Consider the following 17001-nt stretch of genomic DNA (forward strand, 5'->3'; position numbering starts at 1 on the left):
GGCTAGACAGCAAAATAATTGCTTCCTGTACATGGAAACCAGTCCCTGCCATAATTTTCAGACTTAAACAGAGATTCTCTTTTTCCAAGGTAAGTGTATTCTCTATCACTGCAACACTTGTACTGGTGTAAATGTAAACAGTGGAGAAGAATCGAAATCGAAACGAAATCGTGGAGAAGATTTCGAAACGAATTGGAACAGTGGAGAAGAATCACCAGAGGTGATGCACACCAAACCTGCACACCTGGTGGGTCTGATAAACTAAAGCTCATCAATGTCTAATTACATCATTGCATATCCACAGGTAAGAAGGCTGAAGGAAGAACTACCCGCTCTTCAATTAATACGTACAACTACTGCAACTCATAAAAATGCAGATTCCTTTCCTTTTTTTGTCCCAGAAATAGCATTTTCTCCTAGTATTTGGACTTGATTCCTTGAGCCCTGTGTAACATTCTTTATTAACTTAGTGGGAGATCTGTTTATTTGGATTTTGTATATAAGCATGTGAGAGTCTGCTTCATCATTTCTTCTTTATGTCATCATCTGATGTCCCCAGTGAGAAACAGGATCCAATGCAAGTAAAAGACATCTCTGCCATCAAGTCTAGTTTACAAAACTGGTTTTCAAGATCAGTGTTCACGACAGACAGAATTCTGTTTGAATTTTGTCATGGGTCTGCCTGGTAGTTCCCTTATTAATGAGGAGAGCCAAAATGCAAGAGTCTCAAAGGAAAATGATTGTTACCTAAACAGTATGATTATCTACGATACAGCACAAACACCACTACAGTTTTTAAGGATTTTTTAACCTGTTAGGAAAACATGTTCTTGTCCAAAAGGTTAATGGAAATGCGTGTTTTTGAGTGATGCTGTATCTCTAGTTACCCACAACCGCATCAGCCAGAAGACAAGTACGGAGTCTCACTATGGTAATTATAATCAGGACAGACCTTTTGCACCAGTTTGTAATCTACGCTGTAGAAAGCAATGTAGATGCAGATAACTTTAAAGGGTTTGGAACACAACCAGGAGACATGGCTTTGAGTCTGCTCTTGGTAGCAGATCTTTGAAGGATCAAAATTGCACAAGGCAGTTTTTTTAGCGCGGTCTGTTTTTTCATACTCGATTCGGCAGTTGAAGGACTTGGATTCCTTGGTCTCCAGTGTTGACTGTGGAGATGATTCAAACTCAACCACCTTAGAAGGTGGCACCAGGCTTACAGAAACATTTCCTAAACCTGTGGAGTTATGTCGGAAATAAACACTGAAGGTCCCATTGCCGTGATCGACAATCTTCCCTGTGATGAGGAGGTTCAGCTTAACAGTTTTGATGTTAGAGTGGAAGTCGCCCCATCCGAACATTTTCTTGAATTTCCCAGTTTTTACTATAGGTCTGCGTTTAGTTCGTGTGAGGGATTCCTGAACCTCTGTGATATTGGACAACCAATCCCAGAAGTTTTCTATACTGTCCGAGTAGGACACCTGGCCATGTTTCAGTACTGGAGATGGCTTAACAAACAGACGTAAAGGATTGATGATCCTGGAATGGACCACGTTGTCAACGAGTGTCTCTGCAGCATCCTTGTCTTCCCAGTCCAGCACGTCTGTGGCTTGTACGACTCGATTAGTGTCACAAAATACCTGTTTCAAAGCAGAAAGAAAGAGTTGTATAAAACTATCAAGACACTAGAGGAGCCATTAATACTTATTTTTACACCAGCAGCATCTGAACTAGTCCAGCACCATCTTCTGCCCCATGAAAGCTCAAGAATTTTACTCAAAATAGCTGACAGAAGATGCAAAAAGCTCAGCAGGAGCTGTCCACTGGCACAAATGGATAAATCTCTGGACAGGTTGCAGGCTGTGATGTGCAGGAGCAGACATCCTCTGTTTGCACATTTGTTAAATAGAAAGATACCCACAGAAGCAGGAAAATCTGAAAGCAAAGTGGCACCTCTGCTGAGAGATGGGAGTGAAACAGATCCAGCAGCATTTCCCATTCCCCTTTTCTTTTTCTCTTCTCTTAACCTGTCAACTGGTTTAAGCTTAAAATCCTGCCTTGCTCAGTTGCTTCTGGTATTGCATTTGTGTACTAAACTTTTTATAGTACTTTTGTCTTTCCTGGTGTTGCCTCTTCCATTTTTCCCAACTTAACATGCCCATTTGTACTTTAATTTGAGACTGACATCAAAGGTAATCATATTTTTGGTGTCCTGGCTTCAGTTGCTAAGCTGCCTGCATTTAGCCAGGCCCAGCCTTCAAGAAGCTCTGAGCAATCCCAGCCATATCACATATCTCACTATTCAGAAATGTGACGAGACCAAGCTAAGTCTGATACAAAATTGTCTATAATCGGAAAGCAAGTAATTACTTCTGGTAGCAACAGAACAGCGTCAGATTTCAGAGTGAAACATTGAAAGTAAGCAGCAGACTTCCAATTTAAGGTAGAGAGACACTGCTTGTGTATGTTCTTCCTGCATGATGGGGGAGTCCTGTTGAAAATGCAGAATGCTCAGGAGGTCAGAAGCAGAATCCTTATTTCAGCAGGCTAGAGATGACCGTATAACTTTTCCTGTTTAATTCCTTTAAGGGTTGACTGTAAGTTTCGGATAATGGCTTTTCAGGATTTGCACTCTTCAGGACTGCCTTACGCTACCATCCTAATGTATAGAGAAAAACTTTTTCAGCTGCAATTATTCTTACAAAATGTGTGAAGAGAATGAAAAGGCACTTAAAATGGAAAGAAGGCACTGCTCTCATCCTCAGTGAGAAATTGCTGCTGCCTCTTCCTCCTGGCCAAATGCTGCTCTCACTTCATCATCCATCTTGCAGTGCCAGGATCTGGATAGAGGGCTTCCAGTATCGCTGCCACACAGGATGAAGCTTTCACTATCCAGCAGGCAACCACAGCAGGATTACAGGGTCGAAGCTTGCCTAAAGCAATCAAAATGTTGAGTGCTGATGCTGGGTGGGATGTGCTACCTGTCTCACTGGGGAAACTGCAATGCTGGGCTTGCTTTTCCCTCTGCTACTCATCCAAAGGGGTCTTTTATGCCTTCAGCTCCTAGCAGTATTCAGCTTCTAGAATATTCTCTTTCTATGATCTTTAATTTTTAGTTTCAACATCTGGCAAAGATCAGAAGCTCTGAAGGGCTTATTCCTCACTGGGGCCTATTCTCTAGCAATAGGCTCTACTCTAGTGCCCAAACCCACTTGCCATGTTGTCCTTTTTCATCATCCCTAACCCAGTAATTAAGATTGGATGTTGAAAGGTGGCCATTGCAGCAATGTTCACAACTTGAATGCCATCACCATTACTATTGCTAAATAAATCTACAGCTGGGTCGAAATGCAGTGGTCAGGCATGTTTCTGCAGAAGTACAGTATTTTCTTCTTCAGATTAGGAAGGGGGGAAGAACAGACAACAGCGATCACTCTCAGCCTGAGACCCTGTATGTCAACTTTCTGCCTCTATGCTACATTTTTTATGGCTGAGCTATGAACCCAGGAAAATAGGAGATTCTAATGGAAACAGTGACAGATGCTTATCTGTACCAGCACAAATAGCGCTGTCATAACGATGCTGGGGGAAGCATCATTTCTGCTGTGATGGAAAGCTCCTGGTGAAGCAACGTCATGTTTATGCGTGGGTCTTCAGCCACTTTTAAGCCTGCTCCCAATCTCAGAATCAGTGGGGTGATGCTGAGAACAGCTGGCCATCACCACTGCCAGCAAAATAACTCCCCTGCCACAGAGAAGTGACCCTGTTCAGATGATACAAGAACTGATGCACATGTTTGCCCATCCTCCACCTCAAAACTGACCTGAGGCCTTTAGAAGCACGGAAGAGGCTTTGCTGCTGTGTTTCTAGATTGCAGCTGGGACCAGGGGCCTGGCAGTGCTGAAATACCAGACACTTTTCTCTGTGTTTGCATGGCTAAAGCATCTGCTACTTAAAATGCTAATGACCACCCAAAACTGTGGGCACGGGTGGTTGGTGCTGCTGTTAGCAACTGAGTTGGAGGGAACTGCCATTGGAAATTTTAAGTAGGAATACCTAGAAAAGAAACCACTTGGTTCACAGGAGCTTCTAACTTTGCTGGTGTCCACACCCAGTTCTGACTGTTCTCTGGCAAGGGCACAGGGACACGCACACGTCCTTCTGGGCTACTTCTGCAATGTTTACTGAAATCCATGCAATGGCTCTTAGGTATTTCTTCTCTCTCCTTTTACAAAGTGACCTAGAGGGCAAAGAGTCATGTGCTGCTGGTAATACTCAATGTATGTCTCTTCAGGGGGCCTTCAGTCCAAATGAGATAGCAGAGTATTGCTTTTTGAACTGCTTTTTTCAGAAGGCTCTGATACAAAAAGAAGAAATATGTAGGTGTAAGGTTTGGGATGGCTGAAGGGTGGGAAATACTAATGTATGCTAAAACCAGGTGGGTTTGTCACATTGATAATGTGTTAGGGCACAATTATTTCAAAACCATGATGGTGGAATTGCAGAGTTGCATCACACTAAACTACTACTTTTAATTGTTTATGTGTTACACTGAATGAGATGTAATCATAAGATAATGAAACAGAGCTACAGCAACGGGGACTATTTCATGTGGCAATGAAACAGCTTTCATAATACGGGAACATTAAATCATTAATATATTCAATTATTTGCCTTTAACACCTAGGCAGCAATCACTAACTACAGCTGAGAGATGTACCTGACACTTGACCTGAGTCATCTTTTTCTTCCTCCTCCTTGAAACAGTTTGTAGACTGCAGGATTCTCCAATCTCGCTCAGAATTAACTGTCTTCATCCAACTTCTTGTTTCACTGATTTCAGTATCGGCAGGAGCTTCAGAGGCTGACAGAGTTGTCAGCTCCATGGGCTGCAGGGAAGGGGACTGGGCAGGGTGGCACATTTGTTGTGTTTTGCAAATGTTCAATACTAAGGTGTCTAACAAAGGCCCTCCTGGCTCTGCTCAGTGGCCAGCGCAGGAGCAGGAATGAGGGGGCATTGTTCAGAAATGTGAATAATACTTATGCTATTTTAATGTAAAATCTTTTTTGTGCATGTGCAGGAACTTGGGTTTTTTTCCTATTTTGAATAAAGCTTTCTGCACTATAAGAGAACCAAACTCTTAATGCTTAATTTTCCTCTATACATCACAAAGGCCCTTCCTTCGCTTGACAGCAGGTTTTTGCTGTTAGCAAGGATGGGCCGATGCTCTTTTGTTCAGCTGTTTATTCACACTGGTTAGCAATTTCTAGGCAATAAAAAAATCTGTATTGAAAGAATGCAGCACATGCTGGAAAAAATTACTTCCTCAGCATCTTCCCATTTCACTATAATGCTTCCCTATAGTGGAAAATACTGCTTGTAGGGTATTTGAAAAAATACTAGCTTAGGGAAGTTAGCATATACATTTAAATAGATGGCTATTGCTGCAGTTCTCTGCTGCACCTGCATTTCCCATTCCCTCCAAACCATCAATTTCCAAACAGAAGCAAACACCTAATCTTTTTCTGTATTACACAGGCTGTAAAATGTCACCTGGATACTCTAAAATTTCCATTAGACTGCAGATATCTTCCAGTAAGAAACATAATCTTGGACCAGCCAAGATGCACAGAATACACTGCATGGCTTAGTGTTTCTTTTTGCTATGTTAACCACAAGAGCAGCTCAAACCAAAGCATGATGTGCTTTATATTCATGGAGTTTTAAACTTCAAGTTACTTGTTTTTCCCTGCGCACTTCTCCGAAAGATGCTTTTCAAGAACTCTCTCTCCATGAATGATCCTGACCATGGCAGAGCAGCACAGGGTTAAATAACATTCCCTGTCAACTGTTTCTGAGAAATGAGCCCGTGTTGCTGTGACACTGGAACCAGTAAATGCTGCAGTTTTTTCTACTTGCCCAGATAAATTTGGGGTTGTCTGGAACTTGCTGGGCAAAGCAGGTGTGCAGGAGTTCATCATTTTGATGCTTTGAGATTTTTACCCAGGTTATTCACCAATCACCACAATCATTCCTATAGCTTCACCCTGCCAGGAATCATTTAAAAACTCTTGGTAATTAGCTAAAATAAATAGGTCTGTTGGGATAAACAGCTCTGAAGCACCTCTTGGCCACTCACTGGTGAGTGTTTTATCCCACTGACGGAGAGGAAAGGGTGGTAGGAAGGAGGTGGTACTCAGTAACTTCCTCCCACCACCAGTGATGATAAATCCAAAATGAGGGAGGCTTCCAGCGATCCCCTCACTCAGCTACTTCCATCCCTTAGGCTGTAGCTCATGGTTTATACTCGTGTCACTGCTGCAGCAGCACAGGGCACTTTGCAGGCTTCCTCGTGTCATCTCAGAACCTCCCTGGCCGCCATAATGCAGCATCATTGAGTGGCTGCACAAAACCTCAGTTTGAAGGGGGTGGGGAGTGAAGAGAAATAGTTCTGCTTTATCCGGTTGAAAATTCAACGATTTCAACACATTTATCATATTTGAAATAATTTATGTCTTGACAGGCCTTACCAGTTTTGCAAAGCACACACATTAACCAGATAGATAGATACAATGATCTCATATTAGCTTTTTCAGCATCTTACAGTGGAGCCCAGAAAGATTAATAAAAACTCAGCCCGTCATCAATTAAATGGAAAACCACAAAATTATGTTCCATTATAGCCTTTTTATTTTTTTCAAGAAAATGCTGATGGGTTCTAATAATTCATCACAACAAGCTGAGCTTGAACTTTACTGATTATTAACTACGTTTTTCCCAAAGGCAGAGGCCATGATCGGTTTTATGGCAGCAGATGTGGTCGCTGTCAGGAATGCTTCAAGGAATTCGGGAATTAAGCATCTTTTTTCAACAAGACTGTAGAGAAGAGCCATGTCTGTTCCATCTAGTCACAGACTTATTTTTCAGGATGGTATAAGCCCATGTGCTTTCATAATTGTCAGGTGGATTAGCTTGCATTTATCATCACAGCTTTTGCTAGGAATGAAAGCTGTGAATTAACAACTTAAGCTGCCATGCAGAAACATCCTTAAGGATGCCTCGATCTTCAGCTGCCTAAACACACGCTCAGGTTTCTGCTTGTGAATTTTTGATTTTTAATCCCTTCTCCCAACTATTCTGCTGGGAAGATTTTGGATTCCCCTTCAGAAAACAAAGCTGCACAGGTCAGCTTGCCCCAGGAAACAAGATTTTGCTTTGCAAATCACAACTCTTTCATTTCCAGACAGCTTCTGGAATTTGCACTGCTTTCTCCTCCTCCTGACTTCACAATCAGCTACAGCTCCCATACAACTACCCCTGTGCCAGTGTGAAGGGCTAGTTCATGTTGCCAACAGAAAGCTGCATTAAGTGAAAACTGAGTGTGTACTCTGCTTTGTACTCAGCATGTAACATCCTGCCACAGACTGCAGTTTGTGTTTCTTCTCAGAAGGTGTATTTTAAATTACCTAAGTGCAGAGGAGTTGATAGAAGCTGCTTATTAGAAACTGGTTTTCTAAGTTAAGAAGTGTACGTGAGCACCTGCCAATGGTGCTCCCCCAGTCCTGTCGATGCGCATTACCTACATGGCAGCCGGTCTGACCCATGGGGAGCCCATGAGCCATCATGTGGCATTTAATCCACCAAGCACTGAGCTGGTGGGAAGGAATTGAGTGAGCAGGGATTTCCTTTTGTCAGTTTTCAGAAACAAAAGAAATGACAGAAGACAGCTGGTGGTTGAGAGCGGGGTCTCTGTGCTCCATGTGGCTCTGGAAGTGGTGTCTGCGGTTTGCACCATGGGAGAAAGCAGGGGTGCAAGAAGCACACCGGCAGAAGCAGGACCTGAATATTACTGAAAGTCCTGCTGTCAGCTTTATTGGTTAAGCAACCCCAGTTTCATTACGCATTTGTCAAAAGCCGGGAATTAATTATTTCTTCATGTAAATGAAGAGACTCCACAGAAATCGCTGTCACCATTTACCCATGCTGACGGTGGGATGTGAATGTTCAGAGGAGGCTGAATGTTGTAACTGAGGATGCCCTTGCTCTCCAGGAACCCAAACCACTTTTCTAGACTTGTACAACCCCTCCCTTGCTAAACTGTAAATAAATAAACACCAGCAAGTTGTTGTGACCGGCTTCCTCCCTCCTGTGGGCGATGACAGACTCTTTGAAACACTGGTGCAAAGATAAAATTAAGTAAATCATAAATTCAGAGTTCACCTGCTTGATTCCTCTCTCATTTTAGAATGGATTATAAAGAGGGACTATGGAGATCAGCACCCTGATTTCAGCAAAGATAGATACCCTTTACCTGGGGGAAACAGCAGAGCAGGGAGTGGACTGCCATAGGCACAGATCGGCATAGCTGGACGACAGCAGAGCACAGACTTCTGAAAATCTCCCAGTCATGTCAGGGATGCTGCAATTTGGGAAGTTTTAAAGGCTCATATAGCTATTGCCACTGTCTTTCGTTCGGGAAAGGTGGACAGAAATCCCCTGTTCAATAGCTAATAAAACTGGATTGCTTTAACAATTTTGTCCTGTCTCTTACAGTTAAAACTAAAATGACAAGCTGCTTCAGCAGAAAAAAACCTCATGATTGAACCTTGCAGCCCATTAAATTTTCTGCTTGTAAATGAATCCTACAGAGAAATTGCAGAGGGATGCTGTACTAGCATCCCCGCCAACAGAAGGGAAGTGATCGGTGCTCTACCACATCCTGCTATCAGTGACTAGTGATAAGGCTTCCTCCATAGCCACTGCTCTTCAGCATCAAGGGGAAAGGGTCCGAGTGGCGTGACAGGAAAGTGACAGAAAAAAAATGAGGAATGGCAGGCTGCAACTGTGTCAATCTTTTAATTGTGAATATTAATACTTGTCTGAAAGTCAACCAATACTGCTAAACACAAGTACACGCTTAAATACCTGAAAGAGACACAACAATAAGAGTATGCCTGAAGCTTTCTCTCACTTTTTAGCTTTTTGCCTTTCAGGAGTTTCAGACTGTCACAGAAGGTAAGTCAGAAAACATAAACTGGAAACATGAAAGCCAATGTGCGACTCAGCACTGGTTTTCGTCCCTATAATGTGGCAAGTTGCTCTTCTGCTCTCACGGTAGGAGTGCAGGAAGCTAATGAAGTGTGGCTCCTGGCATACTGCTGAAAGGTGCTTCGCCATTTTTCCTCAAAAGATCTGACAGAGAACGATCTCTGTCTACACCTGTACACAACTAAGGGCTAGGGAAGGCAACAGGTAGAAATCTTTACTTTAATGAGCATGTGAGATGATAACATCCAAATAACCCACAGACAAAAATAGAAATCGAAAATGAAGGGGTATTTTGGGAGAAGTTTCAACTCAGGATGTGATTTCATTGCACAGTTTTAAACAAAACAGGTATTTCAAACTCAGTACTGTATTTTACAGAAAGATAAAAATCACTTTAAAATCCTCCAATTTGTGTGAGAAAGCAAAATAGTATTTTACAAATACAGCACTTCAGCAAAGAAACAAAACTGGGGAGGAAGAAGGAGTAAAAATTAAAAGTAAAGCCTGCAAAGATTTCCTTTTTCACGAACGAAAGTATATATGTGCTGCCTTTTCACACAACCCTAATAAGTAGTTTTAAGTTATACCTGAGGTGTTCCCTCCAGCCTCAACTGGATAAATTGTTTAGAACACAGCTAGCTTTTAAATTTTATCCATGCATTGAACTGATCTACCTTTTTGCTGAGAACAGAAAATGCGTTCTGAGAAACGCTTCTTGCCAAAAAATGTGCACCACAGCCATTCTTGAAGACTTAACCTCTTTCTACTTGTTTGGGTTTTGCCCCCTAACTCTGAAATAAGATCTTTGAGATAAAAAACAGGGAACCCATTTGTACCTCTGTAGAGGAATGACTCTTACAATTTTGTCTGAAACTACTATGTAGTTTTCCTCTTTGCTATGTATGAAGATCCCAGCTCTTCTTGAAGGGTGGAGAAGTAACATAAATGTAAACCATTCTGTGAATGACCTGAAAACAAAATGTCTTGTACAAAAAACATCAAATTCAGTTATGATAGATACAGAAAGCTTACATATATATAAAATAAATAAACAAATATAGATACATTAAATGTTCAAGAAGAATTTTTGGTTTATAACAGGACAGGACAAGGAAATGCTGCCAAGGAGTGACTGGTGATCCACCTGACTGGCTACATGATGTCCTGAACTGCGTTAAGAGATCAACTGTCCTTCAGCAAATAAAATAAAAAGATTGTTGAGTCTACGACAGTACTAAAATAACCTAGCTAGGCGGGACTTCTGAAGGACTTCTGCTGACAGATGGCTAAAAGCTGAACTCTGACTTCAAAAAATCAATGTGCATTGATTTCAAGAGTAGTTTCGAACCTTGGTAACTGGAAGGGAGAAGATAAAACCTAAGCTGACCATGTGGGTTCCTGATGGAGCAAGTCCAGAGGAGGCCATGAAGATGCTCTGAGGGCTGAAGCACCTCTCCTACGGAGACAGGCTGAGAGAGCTGGGGCTGTTCAGCCTGGAGAAGAGAATGCTCTGGGGAGACCTTTGAGAAGCTTACAGTACCTAAAGGGGCCTACAAGAAATCTGGAGAGGGCCTTTGCACAAAGGAAAGTAAGACGAGGACAAGGGGGGAATAGCTTTAAACTGAAGGAGGAGAGATTTAGATTAGATATTAGAAAGAAGTTCTTCCCTGTGAGGGTGATGAAGCACTGGCACAGGTTCCCCAGAGAAGCTGTGGATGCCCCATCCCTGGCAGTGTCCAAGGCCAGGGTGGACGGAGCTTTGAGCAACCTGGTCTAGTGAAAGTTGTCCCTGCTCATGGCAGGTGGTTGGAACTAGATGTTTTTTAATGTCCCTTCCAACCCAAAACCATTCTGTGATTCTCTGGTGGCCTGTGTCTTCTGGCTGTCCAAGTGCATCTCAAGGCTGTGGTGGGGTTGAAATGGCTTTTGGCAGAGGTCTTCAAGCAGGTACCTCTAGCTATTTGGTTCTCCTCCCTACACAACCCTCTCCCTTCCCTTGAAATTCAGGCTGCACTCTTGCAATCTGTTTTGCACTGAGCTTCACTGGTGCTATATGGACACACATATTCTCTTCTAGGACTGAGACTTCTGCTTTTAGGATGAAGATCTGGCACTTATTTTTAGAAGACATTCCTGTTCACCTGAAAAGCTTGTGAGATGTCCCAGATGTTTTCAATCTCCAATGAAGTCACTGTGCCACTTGCAGACACTGCCCATAGAATCATTTTGTTTGGAAAAGACCTTTTAAGATCAAGTCCAACTGTAAACATGACGCTACCGAGTCCCACTAAACCACATCCCTCGGAACAGCGACAGCTTGCAGGACCAAGACCTGAACAAGCCTCCTCTTACCAAAAATTGAAATGGGAACGCTTAACTCCTTTGCCAAGGCAGCACCTGCTGACCACCCGTCTGTTGAACTTTACAGTTAATAATTTTCTCTCCTGCTTATTTCTTTAATGCCTGGGAGATTTCACTTTACATTTGCTGAGATCAGTTCATTAAAATACTAATTTCAAACTGTAATTATCTGTTGGTGAGTACTGTCGGTTGAACCAGCAGTAGCACTGATATGCTCTCAGTTTGCAGGAGAGTTCACAGATGCTCAGGTCCCTTGAAGCTCCTATCAGGAGTCATGCTGCTACAAGCCAGTTTGCAAGAATTTTCGGGGGGGGGTTAATGTTTTAAGAATCATATTTAACCATTAAGACTATTTTAATGTGGTAGGGAAAAAACATTAACAGATAACTGCTGTATCTGTTAGAAATGAACCTGGTTTTACTGAAGTTGTCATCAAGGTTTTGAATGCCTTATAAATTTTAAATTAAAAATCAATTACTGAACAGCTCTTAATCTCCTCTATGGAGCTGATTCATTTTTGGATGTGAACTCCAAGACCCTTAGTGACCTCCCTCCGCGCTAAATACGACACAGCAAAAGCTGATTTTTCTATCTTCCTACTCATGTGCCATTATTCAATTTTTTACTGCATTATGAAGAAGAGAGTTTTAATAATCGAGCCAGATTAAAGGAATAAAAGGATGCTTCTGGCAAGTTAGAGAGAAACTGAATTTCTAGCAGATTTCAAGCTCTGTATTATTACAATGCGTAAGAGATGATTAACAAAGAAAAATATTACAGTTATCTACTCCCTTTGAGAGTCTAACTAATGAACCTCTAACAGCTGCTGTTGAAAAATCAGTAACACCATCGCTATCAATTCCAAGACAAAGCACAGCTGACAGATGTTTGAAGTGATAGATCAGACTGCTCAAGGATTAAAATAACAAGCCCCAAATGGCCTTTAAAAGACAAAGGTGCTTCAGCAAACTACTTTCAAACACTTTGGATAATGTCAAAAGTTAGATCACTGAAACAATTATCTTGCAAAACAGTAATGACCAAAGTAATATGTTATGAAAAATCTAGCAATGGTGACACTTGAGCCAAGTTTCTGAAAAGAATGGGGTTTACAGTCCTTTGTGCTTTGAATGGCAGAACTGAGAATACTGTGCTGCCCTTCATATTACTCCTGGGAATAAGTTATGAAAAGTACGCACTGGCTTGAAGCATAAAATGTAACTGAATTGCATTCTCGTACATTCTAATTAATCCTACTTTAAAGCAAGAAGTTACATTTTAATAGGCAATGAACACCATTATTTAAATAAGGCATAAGATCTTTGTGTTGCTTGACTGCAGGCTGAATCCCCCTAACAACCTGTCACTAACGTGACAGAGATGAAGAGCCCATTCCTGGAAGATACCTTCTGCCTTTAATCGGGGAAGACTGTAGCAAGAGGAGAACAAGCTGAACAAATTCCAAGTTTCTGGATTTTATCTCATCTCTCTCTGTTAAATGCATCTTGTCAGATGATGCAGGATTCTGCTGGGTCAGGAGGAAATGCTCACTTTAAAGAATAAAAAAATGCAGCTTTTTTCCTGGCATGTACCTGGCTCAGACAGGGACCCATGGGAGTGATGGCAGGACACGCTGTGTGACTGCAGTGCTGTGCAGGGCCAAGCTGAGCTGCCATGTCCCTGGCTAACTGCAGTTTAACCATTTAGGAATACCACGGAGTTCAGCGTGCAAAGCTCCTGGTTGAAAAGAGCTGCCACAAGTGCTTTCTGTGCTGACATCCTGGGAAACCTGTGGCCACCCCAAGTCCCTCGGCAATACCCTTCTGCTAAAGATTCTGTTAACTGGGGTTATTCAGGGACTCTTCATGATGCCTCTTGAACCCTCCTGGTATTTGAAGAACATGTGTGGATGTATCCAAGAGTCCATCAGCAGGGATAAGGGGCACTGACTAATAATCTCAACTTCAAACCTTTCTCCCTGAAAACACATTCCATCATTTATTTCAAGCATGATGTTCTTTCTTGGAAATCCTACATCCCACGTGCACTTTTGTTAGTGCACCAGAAAGGAGAAAGTCAGCCCCAAGCCATGTTCGTAGCATGTCCCCAAGAAAAATATTTCTGCTTAAAAGCTTTGTGATAGAAATACATGGGAATTACAAGAGCATTCCAGACTGCAACTGATACACAGGAAAAGGCGACCTCCCACTCCACAAGAAATGCTATGCGCTGCGGGGTGAGGGCAGGGGTACAAATGCTGTGGATGAGGCTGCTTCAGAAGAGCGGCAGGGAGATGTGAGGATCCCACACTGGGGAGAAGCTCCTCCACCTGCATCTCTTCAGCGTAGCGGAGGCCCTCTGGGAAAAGCCTGGCTAGCGCTGGGGTGAGCACCTTCCCAGGACTGTGCAGAACAGTCATCCCTTGCTAGGGGTAGCGGGCAGCCCCTTCTCGCTGCCTTTCCCCACCTGCTCTGGCTGAGGTAATGCCGTTGCACTGATTCGGGAGGAAGGCAGGGTTGCGGTGTGTCTTCCTCCCCACCACTCAGCCAGGTGTGGGGGCTGGAAGCTGCCTGCTCTCGCCCCTGCCAGAGGAGCAGTGGCGTGCTGGCTCAACAGTGTCCCTCCTCCCCGCAGTATGTGTAGCAGACCACTGCAGTTCCCTAAATTAAATTAAAATCTCTTTTCTTTTCAAACCACTTAGCATGAGGTTGCACACTGGGGCACTTCGAGACTTTTTATTGCAGCCTACACACATGCACGCATGCTGCTTTCCTAAATGAATTACTCTCTTAAAGAAGAGAAAATCATTGACTGAAGCTGCCTTCTTATTAAGTTTTAAGGTGAAACAATATTAGCCTTTGCCTAGCAGCAGCCAGCCATGCCTGCAGCCATTGTGCACTGCATAATGGTATAGTAACAGTGACTTCATACTGTAAGGTCCTATTGAAACCCAATTTTAATCCCTTTTAATTTATTCAGACATCTTTTATGTCCCTGAGAAGAAGAAAAACAGAATTCTTTTCAGCCTGAATTTGTTTGTGCTTTGAAGATTTGGGGAACAGTTTGAGATTAGTTGGTCAAATATTTTCTAAATTAAAAGCTTTCTAAAACAGAAGCATTTTCCTTAGCATTGTTCTTAAATAGAAAACCTTGGTTTTTTTTGATTGATTTTTAAAACAGACAAATAAATCAGAATTAGTCATATTCTAGACCAGTGGTAGGTATAGATAAATATTACTTCCAAAATGAAATTATAGGTTTGACACACTCTAAAAATGACAAGGTAAAAATCTGAAATCCAGTCACTGCATAAGTTTTAACAGGTCTTAATTATAAGCTGGCAAGTCATCTGTCCTGATATAATAAATCCATGACTTGGGTTTAAAAAAAGGAGAAGAGATGAGTTTGATACCTAATTTGACTGGAAGAATGTCACAACACGTGCCTGTCTTGTTCACTTTCCATAATTTACTGAGATATTTAATATCTAAGATCTTTGCACATGCACTGTAAGAACAGAAAGAGGATCTGAAGAAAGACAGAATTACATCAGATGAAAATGTTACATTCTAGCACAATAGGAGTTAATACAAATTGCTGTCATTCGAGCATAAAATATACTTTCAAACCTATTTGCTCCGCATATGCCTTATCTGTATCAAACAAAAAAGGGAATATATTCAACACATCTTTATATCTTTCAATCTTTCTTTCACCGTGAATTACTGTGCACATAACCCCAAGTATTAATTTGGTCTTATCCCACCATGCATTTGATGCATTTCAATTGGCATATAAAGAATAACATTTTCAGGTTGTATGAAAGAACTGTACTAGCAGGGTACTTGCAGCTAGTGAAACAAGCATCAAAAGCACACAAATCACCCACGGGTGAACTGGGGGCAGGGGAAATGGGACTCTTGCATACAGCTTTTAAGGCACACATGTCCAAAATGTATACCCTAGAAAATGTACAATCCTAGAAACAAAATATCTCTTTGGATGTTTACTAAAAGTGTTTTAGAGGAAAGGCAGTATGAAAGCATAACTGTATGAATATTTTCTTTGCTAGCATGAATAATGCAAACTGGAATGCAAATATCAGGGGATACATGTGCTGTAATAGCCAACTGGATCCCAAACCTCTGGCTGCAAAACCTGGGAAGGCCTGAACACGATGAGGTCAGTTTATGTAAGTATTCAATGAGAAAGCTCAGCTCAGCTCTATTGACTTGTCTTTCTCAGAGTACACATATTTTTTTCCTCCTAAAGTTTAGATAACGTCTACATTATCCCCATTCCTCTCTGCCTTTGATTCTCTTCCCTACTCCTGGACCTGACCATGCATGATAACAAAACCAAAGTGCTCCTTTTGCACCTCAGGATTCGAATTTCTTTGGGGACTTTTTTAGTTGACCATAGTCTTGCCCTCCCTATCACATAATGAATTTGCTTCCAAAATGGAGTTTGCTAATTTAATATTTACTCTGAAAAAAGCCACTCTATGGTAATCAGTTCTCACCACTTTTTAAATGAACAAATCAGTTCAGAAGAATCATAATTGCAAGTAAGACTTACAGGTCACTGCATAGTTCATGTACTATCTGAAAAGGTTTAAGTACAAAACAAGGTCTTTTCCATTAAATAGCCAAATTCTGAGTTTGCGTAAGAAACCTAACCACGATTTATGAATGGGTTTGGGACTGAATGTTAACAAGTGGCATGAAAAATCTCTAAATCCAACAAACTGGGGTTCGGAAGAATGGGCTGTTAAAGCAAAGGATATGAGATGTGGAGCTGTTAAGCAGAAGGTTCAAGAACTGGTGATGTCTAGGTGAAGTCAGGCTTAAGAAGCCATTCATTCCTTCTTGTTTCTAATTTCATACAGAATGTGTAGATCAAAGAAGGAAGCAAACCAAAAATGTATCTGCTGCCTAGGCCAAAGTCAGTAATAAGAATATAACAGACAAAAAAATTAGATCTGTTGTAAATGAACTGCCTCCTGTAGATACAAAAGGTGGTTCTACAGAAACAGGAAATAACCCCTTGTATTAAAATTGAATGTGTTGCTCTATGTGATGAATTTCAGAGATTTTCTGAAGTCTGTAAGTATGTATGTGCATGAATGAATCTGTAATAAGAATGTGATACTATCCATCTCTGAGGCCAATAAATGTGTTACATCAAATAACCTTTCAACTAATGATACCTATGAAAGTGCCAGTTGCTTGTGAAGGACCATTTCAGGAAGGGCTTGTCTGTCCTACCTGGCCACAATGCTGCAGAGATAAGGATTAAGGCAGCACAGCCCCATGCCAGATCCCTGTATGGATCACCCACCAGTACAAACTTAATCCAGACAAAGCATGACCCCCAAATTAGCCAGAGTATATGCACAGTAGTTTGCTATGGATTTTGGTTCAGAAATTTGTAAATAAATCAGGTTCATCTGTTCTTCTGTACTGGGGTTGAAGCAGGGAACCTTCCAGCTCCTGTTTGAGGTATAGCAGTTTCTTCCATCCACAAGCCGTGTACAGAGGAAAGCAGGATGGCTGGACTCACAGTGAGAAACAAGAATTGTTAGCACCT

General features: G+C 41.8%; 1 protein-coding gene across 1 annotated transcript in view; it reads right to left on the bottom strand.

Annotated features, from left to right (window-relative positions):
• Positions 1-204: 204 nt before the first annotated feature.
• NXPH2 (neurexophilin 2) overlaps positions 205-17001 on the bottom strand; it is a 38166-nt gene continuing 21369 nt past the window's right edge. Inside the window, exon 2 of the mRNA XM_061444917.1 lies at positions 205-1642. Coding sequence (XP_061300901.1) covers positions 899-1642 — 744 coding nt within the window. The 3' untranslated portion in view covers positions 205-898. The remainder of the gene's footprint in view (positions 1643-17001) is intronic.

The sequence above is a fragment of the Pezoporus flaviventris genome, unplaced genomic scaffold (assembly GCF_033815535.1).
Source record: "Pezoporus flaviventris isolate CSIRO_AGI_PZ_B2104156 unplaced genomic scaffold, CSIRO_AGI_Pfla_v1 ptg000001l, whole genome shotgun sequence".
NCBI classification, from domain to species: Eukaryota; Metazoa; Chordata; class Aves; order Psittaciformes; family Psittacidae; genus Pezoporus; species Pezoporus flaviventris.